Source organism: Lycium ferocissimum, chromosome 11, assembly GCF_029784015.1.
Source record: "Lycium ferocissimum isolate CSIRO_LF1 chromosome 11, AGI_CSIRO_Lferr_CH_V1, whole genome shotgun sequence".
Classification (NCBI taxonomy): domain Eukaryota; kingdom Viridiplantae; phylum Streptophyta; class Magnoliopsida; order Solanales; family Solanaceae; genus Lycium; species Lycium ferocissimum.
In genome coordinates, this window is record NC_081352.1 from 35,880,183 (window position 1) to 35,899,342 (window position 19,160).

At 36.5% G+C, this 19,160-nt stretch overlaps 2 protein-coding genes across 4 annotated transcripts; one reads left to right on the top strand and one right to left on the bottom strand.

Moving 5' to 3' along the window:
- Positions 1–193: 193 nt before the first annotated feature.
- On the bottom strand, positions 194–9,356 carry LOC132036378 (chloride channel protein CLC-f-like). Of its 3 annotated transcripts, XM_059426705.1 has the most exons (10): positions 8,768–9,355; positions 6,032–6,434; positions 4,381–4,575; positions 3,164–3,618; positions 2,960–3,064; positions 1,954–2,190; positions 1,608–1,820; positions 1,215–1,447; positions 1,072–1,117; positions 400–489 (listed from the first exon to the last, which is right to left on the bottom strand). In XM_059426705.1, exons 1-9 carry the CDS (start codon positions 9,071–9,073, stop codon positions 1,111–1,113), a joined length of 2,154 nt encoding a protein of 717 aa, XP_059282688.1. In that variant the 5' UTR covers positions 9,074–9,355; the 3' UTR covers positions 400–489; positions 1,072–1,110. The 3 variants fall into 3 exon arrangements, with proteins under 3 accessions (XP_059282687.1, XP_059282688.1, XP_059282689.1); XM_059426704.1 differs by lacking the exon at positions 1,072–1,117 and having other exon boundaries at positions 194–489; positions 8,768–9,354; XM_059426706.1 differs by lacking the exons at positions 400–489; positions 1,072–1,117 and having other exon boundaries at positions 1,560–1,820; positions 8,768–9,356.
- Positions 9,357–13,423: 4,067 nt separating this feature from the next.
- LOC132037677 (uncharacterized protein At4g26450-like) lies at positions 13,424–19,160 on the top strand. The gene is made up of 5 exons (XM_059428225.1): positions 13,424–13,835; positions 15,365–17,359; positions 17,627–17,816; positions 17,998–18,052; positions 18,580–19,160. Exons 2-5 carry the CDS (start codon positions 15,522–15,524, stop codon positions 18,630–18,632), a joined length of 2,136 nt encoding a protein of 711 aa, XP_059284208.1. The 5' UTR covers positions 13,424–13,835; positions 15,365–15,521; the 3' UTR covers positions 18,633–19,160.

Sequence of the window (19,160 nt, forward strand, 5' to 3'; positions counted from 1 at the left end):
GTCGAAATCACTGAGGCAGAAAGATGTTGTGACATTGTAATATCTAATGTCGTTTGCCTTAGGCTTGCGTCTAAACAATAGAGTAAATTTCATGTACAAATGTGAGATATCGGACTACACAGAGTAAATTTCATGTACAAATGTGAGATATCGGACTACACAAGTATACTTGTCGAAAACTACCCAGTATAAATCAAACCAAACAAATATAGCATTTAGATTTAAATAGGGTATGCTACGAAGTTCATAAAGCTTGAAAGGGAACTCAAAACTTCTGCATGCAACCAAAATTATGAGCAGAAACAACTGTGCAGTCAATTTGCACATATTACCAGCTGATGCTCAACCCATCAAGAAACAAGAATTACTGTTGAAGCTCTTTTTTCATACTCGGTCACTTCGTGCAATTAATGACCACTTTTTACTATCTGCTTGTCGCTGTCTTCTTTTCGTTGCTGGTAGACTGACTTTCGCCGACTGACTTCATTTCTGTGGGAGTTATAATGATCAGAGGATGCCCTAATGAAACAAATGAATTGCTTCTAAACAAATGGAGATTCGCATTTGTATATCTTGAGTTCTCTTAGTCAATTATTGCAAGATAAAACGTATACAAGGAAGAAAGGTAGATGTATCCGAGGATTCATACATAGACAACTAGAGCAGAGGTCATGTGAAGTTCATCCACAACCTCAATAATGCTACAATGCTTACTACCAACTTTTCTTCTTCCAAGCAAAACCAGCAAGTTCATCCAAATCAAAACAGGCAAAGATGGCATCAGTCACGAAAGATGGCATACAGCATTGCACAAAAGCTGGTATAATACCATAAAACATGTGTTTTACCTCCAGAGCCGAGCTCCATACTGTTAAGGTGTCCTAGACATTGTAATTCATGCAATACTTTTACGCCATAATTCAGCAAATACTGAAGGAACTCTATCAGTTAGTTCACATCTTCTAGGTCACTTTTCTATTTATGGCAAGCCGATGTATTTGACATGTTTCCATACTAAAGAATATTTTAAATTAAGGAAAGAAAAAATCCATAAATCTATTATCTTTTTTCCTTATCTTTATATCCATCAAATAACAGCTTTACCTTAAATCAAATACTGCATAAAACCAAACAAATATTTTAAATGCTGGATTACAGCGAGAGGGAACGCATAATAAGGCACATCAGGTAAATTACGGTAGAAGAAGCAACACCTGATAGACTCTTTGATTGACTCATAATGCAGAATAGCTACAATTTTGTGCTTTCTTTCTCGTTTCAAGTCTCCACCACGCTTGATCACGGGCAACTGTTTGATTCCTTTGGCCACCATTAGCTGCTTCGCAATTGCTAGGTCGGTATCAGTATAACAAGTTAGAAGTCCACATTCTTGCCCACGATAGTTTATCCCTCTTGTGCATATAGAGGAAACAAGACAAGTATTTGCCTGCAGACAGGTTAAAGAAACCATTAAACCTATTAAAGAGAGAAACCAAGAAACAAAGATTATATAATGAAAGAGGATAAAAACAGAATTAATTGAAAAGAAACTTGCATACTGAGAACCAAAAGGAACTTATTTATGGTGGTATTCAACAGATACGTACATCTTTAAGTGCCAAATCCCTGTTGGAAGAATCCCCTGAGTTGTTAAACAAAGCACGTTTAATGTCACCATATGTTAAAATTCCTTCCAAATAATCTTCAGCATTAACAACAATAACAAAACTCTGACGACCATCATGCATGCATTCTAATGCTTCTTTCACAGTTTGGTTTGGAGAGACCTTCAAATAATCATTTGACATAACCTGAGAAACCTGGTCATCGATGGGAATAGTTAAGAAATTGAAACATGAGGACCAAGATGTAATGATAGTTCAACAGAAAAAAAGAGTAAAAACCCAGAGGAGAACTTTGCCACACACCAGAGGCAGAAAGAAAAGATCATACCTCTAGATCTTCCAGAATTAGGCCTTCATCAAGAGATTCATGACTGCTGCAACATCCAATCACACTCAGTTCCAAGTCATTCCTCTCAGCCGTGTGCCTCCAGTCACTCTCTTCATTCTTCTCATCGTCTGGTGAAAGGAAAGAGTATCCTTTTGACACATACTTCCCATCTGATGCTTCCACTTCCTTTGCCTGGATTGTTACAGAAGGCACCCAAATTGCCAGTCCAACAGCACCCTGTTCACATCATTTAAAACGCATGTTTACCCCCGTCATCCGTTCAACAAGCACTGCAAGTTCACTCAGAATAACATGGGAATAACCAAATACAGCCAGATCAAACAAAGATAAGTAAAGTCCACTTGACTAGCCAACCAGATAGTCTGGTATAATCAGTAGTACAATTTAAGGACAACAGTTCCAGTTAGAGCTCTTAGTACATAACTACAAATATCACTTTGATAAGTTCCAAAAACTTTCTTTGTTGGATAGTTACTCCAATGAATTTAACAAATTTGGCGATGACAACATTTGCAGGTGATGAAAGGTCAATTGAACATAAGTTGTCTAGTCCTCGAAAGTATTTATTTAGAAAAGAAGGCCAATGGAACTCTCACAAATTAGATGAATTTATATGTAATAATCTATAGAAAAGTTCCATATTGAATAAATGTAGAGTACTTGTTCTAAAGTATGACGGTAAAAGGTTTTCTCCAATTGTCTTCGGGCATTCCCTCAATTCTCACCCCCAAAATAAACAAAGTTTATGTCCTACTGAATTATGAAGTTACGCTAGAATGATAAGCACCTTCTTTCTTCCCCTTTTTAAAATTTTTGCGGATAAGTACCTAGAATGACAAACACCTGTCACAGAGGATGCTTCAATTAAGCATAAGGTACACAATTACCATATACAAAGGTCTTCTAAATAATTAACTGAACGACATAATTTTTACACGCACATTGACACCGACTATAGCTTGTGAATCCTTGGAGTAAGACTAACCATGAGGGGAAGCAATATTCTATAATCTTTTGTCAACTCAAACAAAAGCAGAACTGAAGTCAAAGGCACCGAACAAACTGATGCCAATGTAGCAGCCATTCCCACCTGCATTGTATTGTATTATGCATTAGAAAGAGTTACTTTCTGAAGTCCAATCATGTCTAGAAAAAATTACTTGCAAGATGTAAAAGTAGACAATCTGACCAGGGCGTATGCCTGTGGCTGAGCAATTGCAGCAGTCCCCGGAATAGCTGAATTGATCAGTTCCCCAGCTGAACCTCCAAATACAGCACCCACCGCAGCACCTATCATTAAACTTGGTGCATACAGACCACCAACAAGACCAGAACCTTTGCATAAAGCAGTGGCCACAACTTTTGCAGCTGCTAGTTGAGCTAGCAACCAGATTCCAGGTGCAGATGCAGTCTTACCAGTATGTAGAATTTCATCAACATTAGTAAAACCCCAATAGAGAATTCCAGGATATCTAAGAGCTATTACTCCAGCTCCTAAACCACCCAAAGCAGGGCAGGCAACATCAGAAAGTCCAAACTTTTCCTTGAGGAACTGAAATGCTTTAGAGAACCAGGCGACTAGTCGAGTAAAAACCACACTTACTGCTCCACACAGCATCCCAAGTATTAGATATAAAGGTAGCTCTGTTAAGGAAGTACGGTTTAGTGTTCAGGAAGGAACTTTTGGTAAATAAAGTGACAATCATAACGGAGTTTAATCTATAAAAGCATCAAGAAACATTCCATCCATATAATAAAAGCCCTCTCCCCCCTTTTGGACATCCCAAAACAATGTAAAATTATCTAAAACAGCTATCCCTTCATCCATTCTCTTTATCTAAATTCATCTCACAAAAAGAATCAGCAGACATCTTTACCATAATAGACGTCTGAGAAACCAAGATCAGGAAAGAAAAGGAGTTAATTCCTGAGCAACCTCGTGTTGATCAACGTGTAGAAAACATAGAGGCGTTATTAAGAGCTACGTAATCCATGGTTGTCAGCAACAATACAGGAATATGTACCTACTATTTCTAAACAAATGAGAACTCAGAGAACGGCAGCAAAACTTGTTTGTTCCTACCTTTGCTAGTAAAAACTAGCATGTGAATGGCAATCAGTAAGTATGAACAGACAAAAACAGAGCAAGTCTCATAGGAGAAACGGCACTGAAAGAGCAGAAAGCAGAAAAAGGACCAGGAACACTAATTACAAAATTTCCATCCAAGGGATTTAAGCATGAACAGAAACACTAGGAAAGAGCAGGAAGTCAATTGATAAAAGAGTGCATATCCACAGAAATATTGATAACTGTACAGGTAACAAAAAGAAAGAACTTGTTCAAGCACACACCCCATGAGCTAATGTTTCGCACAGAAAAAATTAAACTAGAATCAGATCAAATACCGGCAGCAGATTTCATATCATACGTGGGCACGGTGAAAGCCTGTTTCTCTCCTAGTACAGCATTTGAAACAGTAGATGATATGACAGAAGCCAATATGATCATTGCAGTTGTAAATGGAGGTGAGTTTTCTGCACGAAGTGGCCTTAAAACTGTTTCAATTGCAAAAAAACAGCCAGCGACTGCTGCATTGAAACCTGCAACACAAAAGAACTTAAATCTTGAATATTAATCCAACAGTTGAGGAAGGCTCCTGCAAAAGATGGAGAGAGACAGATATTTCATTCAATACAACAACAACAACAACAACATACCCAGTGAAATCCCACAGTGTGGGGTCTGGGGAGGGTAAAATGTACGCAGACCTTACCTCCATCTCGGAAGATAGAGAGGCTGTTTTCGGAAGACCCTCGGCTCAAGAGAAAACATGATGAGAAAAGGTCAAATAAGTAGAAACAGTTCAAAGCAATACGTAAATGAAACTAACGAAAGCGAAAAAGCCATGATAAAGCGGATGAGAAAACGAAACAATAGCTACCACAGATAAATACGATAATTGTGGTACACGGACCAACATATAGTTGCACGAATCAAAGGACAAGAAAATGAAGATCAAAACTGCAACTACTAGTACGACAGGATACGTGGGACTACCTACTAGCCTTCTACCCTAATCTGAGTCCTCCATAGCCTCCTATCTAAGGTCATGTCCTCGGTAAGCCGGAGGCCGCGCCATGTCCCGTCTAACACCTCTCCCCAATACTTCTTCGGCCTACTCTCTTCCTCTTCCGAACGTCCCATAGCCAACCTTTCACACCTCCGCACCGGGGCATCCGTGTCTCTCTCTCCTCACATGCCCAAACCATCTCGCGCGCTTCCCGCATCTTGTCCTCCACTGATGCCACTCCCACCTTATCTAGGATATCTTCATTCCTAATCCTATCTCGCCTGGTGTGCCCACACATCCATCGTAACATTCTCATTTCCGCAACTTTCATCTTTTGGACGTGCGAGTTCTTGACTGCCTAGCACTTTAAAATCAAAGAAGAAAAGGTTGTCCTTAAACCATGTAGAGATAAAATCCTCCACGAAGATGTGCACACTCACAAGTGTATCTTTGAAGTTAAATACACGCATATAAGCATGTGGATGAGATATACACAAACATAATAGGCAAGTCTATTCTCCCTACAACTATAATCAGCCAATTGGACCATTATATGACATGTTAGCAGCAGGGAGAATTTAAAAGACACCTCTAAATTCAGTTTTTTATCCTTCTCACCATTTGGATCACAAAATCCCTGTTTTAAGCTGCTGCTTTTTTTTTATGAGGAAACCAAGGAAAAAACTCTTTTAAGAATGAACAATAAGACAGCATCAAAGTTATGTTTTCTGATCCCTCTTAATGTCCCTTGAACATGTGAGAGAGATCATAATCCATAATTTTTATACACAGACTAGAAAACCTTCTAAACATGATAAGTTTGCAATACTCATCTATTCATTAATGCTCTGAAATTTAGCAAGAAACTGTAATCCACAAAAAAAAAATTCAAACATGAAAACTATGCAACAAATCATGTATGTGAAACAACTCTGAAATCGAGCAACAGAAGTGTTTCAGATAATCCTCAATGAGAAGCAACATACCTGAAGCAATTCCAGCAGCTGCACCAGCTGCGACAAGAGCTATTCTCCTTTCTCGGTTGTTTTCCATCATCATTGAGCATCCATAGGCACAAGATTTACCTATATCTACACTAGGGCCTTCAGGACCTAAAGAACAACCAGTTCCCAAAGTCACAGCCGCTTGAACTGCCTTTACAGTAGGGAAGATTCCAGATAACAAATCAAATCCTTGTCCCTGAGAAGAACTGGATTGTGTTATTTGGTCCAATATTTCAAGCAGACCATGCAGCATGCCCACAATGACTCCACCAAGGACTGGTATTAAGAGTATCCGATGCCATGTGTCAGCTAGCCTTTGCAAACGGAGCCAAGCAGCTCCCTCATTAGGAGTACCAGCCCAAGCCCACTCATGTACTACGTGTACCTAAACAAATATCCTCATTGTCATTCAATGTCTGGGAAGCAGTACAGTTCAAACTACTGGTCTATCATCAAAACAGAGCCAGAAATACAGTTTAAGCCTTTAAGAAAATATCCAGATTCTTCACCTTTATTTGACATGAACATGGGCAGAAATTACAAGCTGCAGTGTTATAAAGTTAGTCTTCTGTATCCCTATTCCCCCAAAAAGAAAGCAACTTAAATCACTAAAAATGTGTCAGCTCATTAACTGAAGCCTCTACTTCTGATAACCTTCAACCCCAAGGAAAAATAGATGAACAAACAAATAAACATGAGATGTTCTTTGACATTCAAAATGCAGATTGCCTTACACAGCAGCTCGCCGTCTGCAGTCTGTCTTTCCTCTTCCGTAGCAACTATCTAATGCCAGCTTTACAAAATCTCCCTACTCAGTTTTCATTATTAAAAAAATTATCAGGAACAAAAATGAAAGAAATATAATCATCAAATCATCAATATCTTAATTAAAAATAAATATTATAATAACCAATAGCAGAAATGTGACATAACTAAATCAATGGCACTAAAAATCAACTTAACCTATCAATCAACCAACGACGCCTCAACCACAGACTAGTTGAGATAAGCTATATGAATCCTTTACATCCAATTCCACTCTAAGGGCAGCCCGGTGCACTAAGCTCCCGCTATGCGCGGGGTCCGGGAAAGGGCCGGACCACAAGGGTCTATTGTACACAGTCTTACCTTGCATTTCTATAAGAGGTTGTTTCCACGGCTTGAACCCGTGACCTCCTGGTCACATGGCAGCAACTTTACCAGTTACTCCAAGGCTCCCCTTCATATCCAATTCCACTCTATTCCAACTAAATTTAGTTCAGTACCAACAGAGGCGAATTCAGGATTTCAAGAGAATGAGTTCACCATAGATTTTTTTTTTTTTTGAAAAAAAAAAGACGCAAAAGTGCATTTAGTAGGGTTCGATCCCACAACCTTAAGGGATTAAACCCAACATTCGGTCTAGTTTGACCATGTGTTCCTTCAGTTAATATTAGATATATTTTAAGGATTATATACATAATATACCGAGTTTAGTCGGATGACCATAGGTTCACATGACCTATTTTTAATACATAGAATCGCCCCTGAGTACCAATAAAGAATTTGTCTTTTAAACTGAATTAAGGCTTCTCTGAATGTAGAACTCAAAAATAAACTACTCCCTCCGTCTCATTTTTAGCGTCTTACTTTCCTTTTTTCTTTGTCCCAAAAAGAGTATCTCTTTCTATATTTAGTAAGTTGACAATTCAAACATCTTACGTGACAAGTTTATAAACACAAGATTCAAAAGACATTTTAGTAAATTACAAACATCTTTAATTTAGGACTATAAGATTCAAAAGATTCTTTTTATTCCTTAAACACTGTGTCTAGTCAAACTAAGACACTTAGCTAGCGTCGGTCATAGATTTCGGATCATATTTTGGAAATTTATCGTCAAATATCTATTTGGCCATGAAATTTGATAAGATTTTGAAAATTTATCTTCAAAATATTTTCAAGTTCTGACCGGTTTTTTGGGAGAAATTTCCCTTCCACTCACAAAAATTCAAATTTTTTCCAAGTAAAATACATGTCCAAGCACAACTCGAGTTTCAAAAATTACTACTTCAAAAACTCAAATTTTCAAGTTCCAACAAGTTTTTGGGAGAAATTTCACTTCCACTCATAGAACTTCAAATTTTTCCCAAGTAAAAATGCATGGCCAAACACAACTTCAAGTTTCAAAAATTACAACACTCAAATTTTCAAGTTTCAAGTTTCAACTTCAAAATCTATGGCCAAATGGGGGCTTAAATTGGGACGGAGGAGTAGTAATAATAACAACGCGATGTAAACTAAAAGAATCCTTGACTAACCCCTCGATTAAAAGCTGCAACACAAAGGCCAGTAGCGAGACCAAGTAGACATCCAACAGGCATCCATGACTAGTCAAACTACTACTACTACAACAACAACAACAACAACAACAACAACAACATACCTAGTATAGTCCCACAAATGGGGTATGGGAAAGGTAATATGTACGCAGACCTTACCCCTACTTTTGTGGGATAGAGAGGCTATTTCCGATTGATCCTCGGGTCGAAAGAAAAGACAAGGATGTGAAGCATGATATCAAGAAAAATATGACAACAAAATAACATGATAAAAGGCAAATAAGACAACATATGGTAATACACATTGTCGTGCCTAGTCAACCCAAGACACTTAAATTGGGACGGAGGGAATAGTAATAATCACAATGCAGTGAAAACCAATAGAATCTTGACTAACCCCACGATTAAAAGCTGCAACACAAAGGCCAGTAGCAAGGCCAAGAAGACATCCAACAAGCAACAATGCCCACTCAGGTGGGGCACTATCACCAAGAATCTCATCATCTCTACAATTACCAGAAACACTGTGATCTCTATCAGACCGCTTAACAGTAGTCGATAATCTTCTATTAGAAAATCCTCGATCCAAACGCTTCAACAGATCAGTAATGCCTTTACTATACTGAGCTTCTAAATCTCCATCTGATGCTGATGAATTCGAACGCAACAGGACATTGCGATCACTATACTCTCCTCCTGACATATCCGCTACTCAAATTTTGCTTTAGGCCACTAATTTTATTGAGACGCCCTTGCTTTCTCGCAGCGTCATTATCATACATTAAGCATATAAATTTTGTATAGATCGGTGAGTAGCGTTCCAGAAAGTCTCGCCTACCGACATGTCTACAAGCATTTATCACAATGTCATTTGGAATAATTGAGCATATGAATTGTATAGATCGATGAATATTGTTACAGGAAGTTTACCAGAGATTTGAGGAGGTTTTAGGAGTATATTATCTTCGTGTCCACTCCATGTTAGTAGTCCTAGTATTAATCATATAGTAGTTTTTTATTCTTCCATTTCTTACTACGTATTTGTTGTTCTTTATATTTCCATTACAGTATTATTTCATTACGTTATTGTTCTTTTTTAAGAATGTTTTGTCACGTTTATTCCACTACTACTCTCTCCCTTCCATAATAAGTGTCACCTTAACTAAATTTCGTATCTCATAATAAGTGTCATCTTAGAAAATCAAGACATAAATTGACTAATTTTTTTCAATTCTACCCTTGGACAATAAAGTAACATTTAAATGATAATTGAAAAAGTTACATAATAAGAATTTAGTAGATTCAACGATGTCTAAAAGGTTTCTTAACTTGTAAATGCTTCAATCAAGAGGTAAAAGTAATTTATTTTTATTATATAGGGATAATTTGGAAAACTTTACATTGCATTATTAGTTTCTTAATATGCGTATTTTTAGTTAAGATGACACTTATTATAAAACGGAGGGAGCAGTAATTTTTTATTCTTCCATTTCTTATTACGTATTTGTTGTTCTTTAGATTTCCATTACAGTAGTATTATTTTATTATAGTTATTGTTCTTTTTAAGAATGCTTTGTCACGTTAATTCTAGTGCTAGTATTTTGTCACTTCTTTTTTTTCGTGAGCCGAAGATCTATGCAAACTGTCTTTTACCTCCCATCTCTGTCTCCCAAGATGTGCGTATACACTATTCTTTCTAGATTCTAAAATCACTTATAGAATTACACTAGGTAAGTAGTAGTTGTTGTACTATATCTTCGTATTCACGACATGCATTCAGAAAGTTTTATATTTCATTTTATACGATGGTGTTTAACTTGGCACAAAGTTTAAGAAATAAAGAAAAAAATTTAAAATTTGTGGTCTAAAATAATCCATCGAAACTTGTGTGAAATAATTTTATTAAACGTAAAACAACAAATTTAAAGTTGAATTGTTACTAAATATAGAAGAAATGTGTTTTTTTTTTTTACTGACTAAAAAAAAAAAAAAAAGAACATCGTATAAATTGAGAAAGCTAGTTATCAGTGTCGGTGAAGGCTAACTGTTAGTGGTTGGTGTTGTTAATTGAAATGGTCCAACCTGGGACTCAAAACTTTTTGCCGCTATTCATTACGTTCATTTTAGGAAGAAGAACAATTCAAATATGCCCTTGTAATATTCAGAATTGTTTAAATTTTCCCTCTTATAACATTTTTTTTTTTTTTTTTTTTTGTCATTCATTTCTCTTAGTTTGGTTTAGGCCTTATTTACCTGCATTTAATTAAAGTTTTAATCTTAGATATTGAGATTTCAATTATTAAGTTTGTTTATCTTTTGAGTTTGAATTTTAATCATTCTGATCATAATTATTAAGTGTACTTTTCTTAATTACAATCACTTAATAAATCTGGTTAAATTTGAATGATTAAAAATAGTTACAGATTTTAATATTATTAAAATGTCTATTCAACATTTACTATAAAGATGGATGTTCACTACTACTCTCTTTATTTCCCACTAACGCTTTGCACATCAGTATAACCTACCACTATCCACAATTATTATCCTGAATCACACCCATCATGGTGCCAATCATCACAGTTCGTTATTCCCATTATTAGCTATCATTTATAATTATCACCGCCAATCACCATTATCACAATAATCATAATCATAATCAATATCGATAGTCATCACCATCAGCCATCGCCATATCACCAACTAACATCGTCATTCACCATCACCACTAGCTATTATTATCGTCCACCACAATTATCGGTCGTCATCACTAACTACCACAATCAGTAACTATTGCTAACCACTACAGTCAGTCACCATCACCACTAGCTACTACCTACAACCACTACCATCGTACCAACACCATCTTCAATCGGCATCATTGCCAATTTTCATCACTACCGACTGCCATATAACTTCTTATTTTGTTGATATGTATTAGATTAATTTAGCATTTTATCTTCAAAATTTTATACATTGACTAGTTGTTGAAAAAAAGTCTTAATTGTTTAATATTCAAATCTTAATAAACATCTTAATATTCAGATGTGTATCCAAATTCATACATCTAAATTTTAATGCACAGCTTAACATTCAAATATGTATTTAAAATTCAGACATCTTAATATTATTAAAAATAAACGAGGTCTAAGTCCAAGAGTGATAATATCCGTATCAAATTCAACGTAAGCAATACAACGATTGATTATACTTGTATAATTATTCAACATTACTTATATACTATCCACTGCCAATTTTTGTTGCTAATATAAATATGTGCATAATTTATGTTTATCTCTTGTGGAATAAAATGTAAAATAAGAATGACAATTTAGTAATACATGAGCTAAAATAATTAAATGATTAAAATGACTCTCGTGTTTAAACAATCCTTTAAAAAGATAAACAAAACACCTACTGTATAGAGCTAAGGCACATAGCTAACCCACTGATGGAAAAGGTAGGAAACTCAGAGCTAAGACACGGCTACAGAGACCCGAATCAGGTCGCTGATCTCCTAGCAAAGGAGGAGAAGAAACTTTTTGAAAAAGTGAAAATGATTGTAGTTCCTCCTATGTTTGTTACTGACGTATTTTGGACAGACATGTTAGGAACTACTTATGAAGGTCTTTATATCTTTTTGTAATAGTCCCCTGAAGGGGTAATTTCTGGACAACTAGGGGATGTAAATGCCCCTCTATCCTGTAATAGTTAATTTTATCTATAAAATTAGCTATCTAGTTAACAAAAAAAAACACCTACCGTAAACTTCATATTGCACAAGAAATATTGCTTATATCTATAAATATTCCTTTTCATTTAACGTCTATGTTTTGCTTTTCTATTTAGTTTGTTTAAACAAAAATATTCCGTTTTTATATTCAACAAATAATTTATTTCAACATTTTCATTTAGTAAGTTTTTAATCAATAGTTTTATTTATCCTTAGTAATACTATCTTATAGTAATAAAATAATATATTTAAGGCTACATTATCCAAAAAGTATTTCTGGTATACTAATATACATATATTTAATTTAAATTACAAGAGATTATTTACCTTCCTTAATTTGTGTCTTGTCAAACTTAGGCCTCATTTGCTTGCACTTATGGAGGTCTGAATCTGAATGGTTCAGACCTTAAGCCATTAAATGCATTTGTTTACATTAAGATCTAAGCACTTATTGGGTCTGAATAGGTCTTAAATCTTAATCATTAAGATTTTGAACCAAGTCTTAATATCATTACGAGGTATTTTTGTATGGAACTTTTTTATCACCGCCTCCAACCTCCCAACCCCAACCCCCACCCAACCCCACCTCAACCCCACCCCCACCCACTCTCCAATCGACCCCCCACCCATCCATCTTAACCCCACCCCACCAACCCCCAATCCCACCCCACCCCCCACCCCCCCCTACTCTCACCACCACTCCCCAACCCTACCCGCATCCCACCCCACACCACCCATCCCCGAACACACTCATTCCGTTACTACCCCCAAGACCCTCCCACCACCAGCCCCCCAAAAATAATATATATATATATATATATATATATATATATATATATATATATATATATTCCCCACTACACACCCTACCTCGCATTACCAACCCCACCCCATTACACCCACCAAAAGAATAACCCCACCCCCTACTGCCTCCTACCCTCACCCCAACCACCCACTCACCATCCACCACGACTACAAAACATCTCCACCATTACTAGTGAACATAAATGTTTCATTTTTTTTATCAAATAATATTTTTTTTTTATTAAAGTTGTCTTTATTTTCTACTATTTAGTTACTTTTTAATTTGAATTGTATATTTATTATGTTTAAATAAATTATACATTCAGATATTAATAAATAAATAGTCTTAATTATTCAAACCTAATAACATCTTAATAATTCAGATGTTGATTCAGATCCAGACGTCGTAACGAGACCTGAGCGTAAAAATGAAAGGAAATTTAGTTTAAATGACAGCAAAGGCCAAAAAAAAAAAATATAAAAAATCCCGTAACTTCGTTTAGAATAATCTTGTGGTCCGTATCATCTTTGAGACTTATAATAATATCGACCATCATTTCTTAAAGATGAGTGCAAATTGCATAAATGGAACTGCCTTTAGCTCATTTTCCCTAATATTGCTGTCAATAGTCCAATCTACAAGACTTGTGAGGGACTAAAATTCCACTACAGTTTGAATTTCTTTGAGAACCACATCAGAATTTTCAAAATTGAAAAAGCCTAAACAATGATAAATTCAATCAATTTCTATGTAAATTTATGTATATAGTATATTGATGTACTTTCTGATGGAAATGATGATGATGAGGTGGAACAAATTGATGATGATGAATTGATGATTTTGAAATGGATCTGAAAACCCTAAAACAGTAAAAACACACATCAGCTTTTGGAACTCGAGAATTACCGTTTGCTTCGTTGAATAAAGGTAAAAACATTGCTGCTATATAGTGAAATGAATTATAATTTGCTTCCTTCACCAGATCTGTTGAGATTAAATGAATATCATTAGATTACTGAGTGTTTAATTTTAGGGTTTATTAATTGCGAAGAATGAAGTTTGCTTGTTAGCTTTCTGAATGGGAAAATTACGCTCTATGTCCACTGGGAGAAAATATTTACACGCTTTAGCCCATATTTTTAGTTTGTTACCTGGTTTATCCCATATTTGTGTATAAACACTTTTTATAAACTATTTTGGAAAATGAACACGTTTTATGGGAGAAGCAATCTCTATTCTTTATATAGACCCCCATGTGTGGGATTTCACTGGGTATGTTGTTGTTGTAACACTTTTTATATACTATTATACACTTTTATACAATGTATAATGCTTTCCCCCAGCTATAATGTTGTATAAACTGAAAATATTTACACGCTTTTAGCCCATATTTTTAGTTTGTTACCCGGTTTATCCCATATTTGTGTATAAACACCTTTTATAAATTATTTTGGAAAATGAACACGTTTTATACTGGAAACAACCTCTCTACCTCCTAAGACAGCGGTAAGGTCTGCGTACATTCTACCCTCCCCAGACCCTACTGTGTGGGATTTCACTGGGTATGTTGTTGTTGTAACACCTTTTATACACTATTATACACTTTTATACAATGTATAATGCTTTCCCTCCAGGTATAATGTTGTACAAACTGAAAATATTGCTACGTGGCGTAATATTTTATGTTTGGCTGTATATTTTTGAAAATTTCCCTTTTTAATGACCTATGGATTTGGAAGAATGAAGTTTGCAAGCTTTGTGAAAAAAGATTATAGATACTGCAATTGGTGTTTAGCTTGAACATATTGTGCTGATAATTCGGATATTTAATTAGTGATTTTCAACTGGGGAGGTGATTTTGGAGAAATCAGTATTTCTATGGAGATGAAATTAATCTTAGATTACTGAGTGTTTAATTTTAGGGTTTTGTTAATGACCTGTTGATTTGGACAAATGAAGTTTGCTTATTAGCTTTGTGAAAAAAAGGTTATAGATAGGGAAAATTACACTCTGTGTCTGCTTAGAGAAAATATCTACACGCTTTAGCCCATTTTGAGTTTGTTGCTCGGCTTAAGTAAGGGTTTATTAATGGCCATTGAATTTGGAATATGGAATTTTGCTTATTACTCTATGAAAATGGATTACAGATAGGGAAAATTATTCTCTTTGTCTACTGGGAGAAAATATTTACACGCTTTAGCCGATATTTTGAGTTTATTACCGTGTTTAGCCAATATTTGTGTATAAACACCTTTTATACAGTATTATACAAGGTTGATACATTACGTATAATGCTTTCCCCCCAGGTATAATATTGTATATTGGAATATGTGGCGTCATATTTTATGTTGGGCTGTATATTTTTGAAAATTGCCCCCCTGAAAAAGGGTTATAGATTCTGCAATTGGTGTTTAGCTTGAATATCATGTGCTGATAATTTGGATTTTCGATTACAGATTTTCAACTGGGGAGGTGATTTTTTGGAGATTGAGGAACCAAATTGTGTTAAGTACTACTTGTATATTCGTGAAGAACTTAACCCTTTAGAACTTATTGAAAACCCTTTGATCATCAGAGGAATTGGGAATCCTTTGTATTTGTATTATTTTTAAAATGCACGCCAGGCATCGGAGTCCGGTAGGTGGGTATAAGTCTAATTCAATGGGAATGGGTGGTGTGGCAACTGCCTCACGGGTTTCACCCGATGGATCAGTGAGAGGTCGTGGATTGCATAACTCGGAGTACAGAAACTATAACCGAGGTGGATTTGGGCGTGGTCAGTCGAGGCAGTTTGCGTTTCAGCAGCCTTCACATGGAAATGACATTTTCATGGAAGCTGGAAAGTTAGCAGCTGAGTACCTTGTTTCCAAAGGTCTGCTTCCACCGAATGCTCTTTCAGGGAAATTGCCTAATGGTAGCTTAAAGAGCCCAATTGGGAATTTTCAGGGATTTAAGCCACAAGATATTGATGAAGGTCGGACATCAACTCTTTCACGTGTTGAGAGTGAGGTGGGGCCTGGTAGGAGAAGGTTTTCTGATGAATATGACAGAAATTATATGAGAGGAAGGAGAAGAAGCGAGTCCTTTCGAAGTTACAACTCTGAATTCAATCGAGAATTGCAAAGGAGTGGGTCGTCAGATAGAGCCAGGGCCTACCCCGATGTGAATGGTCTAGATGACGCTTTACCACGTGATAGAGATGAACAACAAGTGGCTAAAGATAGTAATGGGATGTTACCTAGTTTCGTTCCTGGTAAACAAAACCCAGATATAGAGACTGCCGGGGAGTCGATGAGCAGTGATCCAAAACCTGCCTTGGGAGATTCTGGTAAAGAGACAAGTACCATCAACACTGGAAATGATCTCCCATTAGATGGTCAACCCGAACAAAAGAAGTCTGAAGACATTGAAATGTCGAAAATAGAAGTTGATCCTGTTAATCTTGCCAACAGTAGTGATGCGTTGGAGAAAATAGCTGGTAACGAGGATATAGAAGTCAAGTTGTTCAGCAAAGAACATAACGAGACCAGCATGACTGGTAACAATTTACTTAGCTTATGTAGGTTTGGAAATGTTCCCACGAGAACACGTTCTGCCTTGGCAAACAGAGATTTGATGGTTGATGAGGATGCTCATGAGGTCGGGCTCCCTAAAGAAACTGAAGTGCATTCCCAAGACATCCCCGTCGATGTTTCCCCTGGTGTCATTTTATCAGATCAAAGACATGATGCAAAAAGCCTTGATTCTGACAAATTGAAACCGCCGCCGACCGAGGAAGAATCACGTCTTACTTATGCCATTAAACAGTTAAATGAGGCAAGTTCCTCATCCTTTCCTGGAAATACGTTGAAGGAGGAAGAGAAAATAGCGGGGCTAAGTGAAATTGGAAGTCGCAGTTCTATAGCAACGGGAAGAGGTGAGAAACGAGAATTGGACGACGGTGATGATTGTAAGGGAGGAACTAAGAGACCTAGAGAATTGACTTCATTAACAAGTACTTTCTCAGATGTCTTTCTGTACCATTCTAATTCAATGGAAAAGCATCAAACTTCACAGGAACCAAGGAGATCACATAGCGAGCCATTAATGTTTCCATCTGAGGAGAAGAGATCGGTAGACATTTCCATGATACCCGAGAGTGATGTGAGGCTGGGCAGTGACTTCACGGAGAAGCAACTTTTACCCAGTTCCTTTAAGGCTTTTGATCTCAATCTTATGGAAACTTCTGATGTGAATGAGAATCATGATGCTGATCCTGTTCACATCTTCCCGGTGGTTACTGAAGGTGTAAAACAAGAAGCACCAGTTGATATTCATCTGACCATGAGTAGTAACTCTGATATGACAAGTCACTATGCTAGATCTAGCTTTGATGGGCGAAATGTTGAGGTGATTGATTTGGAAAATGATTCTGAACAAGAAGAGAAGACTTTCAACAACCCTGAGAGAAGGTAAGTTTATATGGTTTTCCACTTTTATGCTTAAGTTTCATTTTGTTGAATTGGTTGCTGATTCCATCTTCTTGTTGATTTAACTGCTTTATAGAGTTTGTCTTACTGTGACAATAATAATTTACCTTATATAAGCAAAGAGTTTGTGTTATTATGATTATTAACTTTTTTTTTTTTTTTTTTATAAAAAAAAGTCCCATAATATGGTTGTACCTGATCTGCCTTGCTTGCATAGGTTCTTTTCTAATTGTTGAATGTCTTACACAGGTCTGAAGTTGAATTCACTGGAACAGATGGTTTTTCTAATAATGCACATAGTACCAACAATATACCCCATGCTCAGGATGGTTATGGACTTATGATTTCCGAATTACTTGGGAATGATATAGGAAATTGTTCTCCTCTACCAGGAGATATGAATTCTTTGCACAATGATATGGGCCTCCATAATGGAGAGGTACTAGTGCCACAGTTATCATAGGGAATCTTTTGCAGTGATATTTGTAATGCATTAGATATATCCATTTTTACTATTGGTTTTTCTGTTTCACTTACAACTGAATATGCAAACCTCCTGTTGAATGCTTTTGAAATCGCCTATTTGTATATTGTCCTAATCATTTTTCTTTTTCCTTCAGGGCATGCTTGGTGACGATGATTCAATATATATGTCGTTGGGAGAAATTCCGATAAGTATGCTAAAGATCTTCTTAACAAAACTTTTTTATCTGAACTTAGTTATTGAGTTGTCTCTGGTTGCAATGTCCTCTGTGTCTGTGTGCACCTGTCCATGCATTAATGCAGACATTGATGTTGTCACCATTCATTTGATTCTGATTATGCTTATTATAAAACCATGTTCCTTTGGTACAGATAGCCCATTATATTAATTTCATTTGTTGATCAAGTGGCTTGCTGTAGTTATCAGGGCTTCATTCTTTGAGAAACTATTGTGCTTTTTCTTACCAGCAGATTAATGTTCTGCCACTTAGCCATAACAACAACAACATACCCAGTGAAATCCCACAAAGTGGGGTTTGGGGAGGGTAGATGTATGCAGACCTTACCCCTACCTTGGGAGGTAGAGAGGACACATGGCCATAAGCATGTACAAATATATCTGCGCTTTTCTGCTCATCTCTTTTGATGGATGAGAATTAAGATACTAGGTGTCTGAGGTCTTCTTTCTTCTCTCAGCATGCTCAATGTATTTGCTGCAGGCTTTTTGTCACCCTGGGAGCAGCCGCCGCAAGAATTTGGAAAGCCATTTTGAGATGCTACTATCCAGGTTTTCTTGAGATGTATTTAGTTTGAGAACCAAGAAATCCCAAGGGTCAACGGCGCACGGTTCGAAACTCGGTGGGAAATGGGCTTGCTCTCTACCGATTCCACTTAAATTCTAGGCTTTTGTCTGTGGCAAGTCTCGAACCCGTGACGTGTGCCTAACCCACACATCACACGCTGCACTCTTACTACTAGATCAAATCCCTCGGGCTGATGTATTATCATAATGTTTTCTTTATGTGGGCTGATGTATTATCATAATGTTTTCTTTATGTCTAATATCAGTTGTCAAAAGTCAAAACGAGCTCTTTAATAGTGCAACTTTGTAGCATTGTATGCCTTACGCAAAATCTTGCTTGTCTCTAGCAGATGAAGTATTCCCTTTCCCCTCCTCTCCCTTTTGTTGGAAGTTAGGCAACAGTGTGGTTTTTTGTAACTCATTTTCTCTTTCACCTCTTGGTTGAATTGGAAAAAGTTTCTACTTTGTTGAAAGCTTAGTGGTCAACCACTTCCTTTA

Coding starts and splice junctions, on each gene's coding strand:
- LOC132036378 (XM_059426704.1), bottom strand. CDS start 9,073: ATGTCAGGAGGAGAGTATAGTGATCGCAATGTCCTGTTGCGTTCGAAT. Junction 6,435..8,767: donor TTGCAGCTTTTAATCGTGGG/GTTAGTCAAGAT, acceptor ATATTTGTTTAG/GTACACGTAGTACATGAGTG. Junction 4,576..6,031: donor AGCTGCTGGAATTGCTTCAG/GTATGTTGCTTC, acceptor TTTGTGTTGCAG/GTTTCAATGCAGCAGTCGCT.
- LOC132037677 (XM_059428225.1), top strand. CDS start 15,522: ATGCACGCCAGGCATCGGAGTCCGGTAGGTGGGTATAAGTCTAATTCA. Junction 17,817..17,997: donor TGGGCCTCCATAATGGAGAG/GTACTAGTGCCA, acceptor TTTTTCCTTCAG/GGCATGCTTGGTGACGATGA. Junction 18,053..18,579: donor GTTGGGAGAAATTCCGATAA/GTATGCTAAAGA, acceptor TATTTGCTGCAG/GCTTTTTGTCACCCTGGGAG.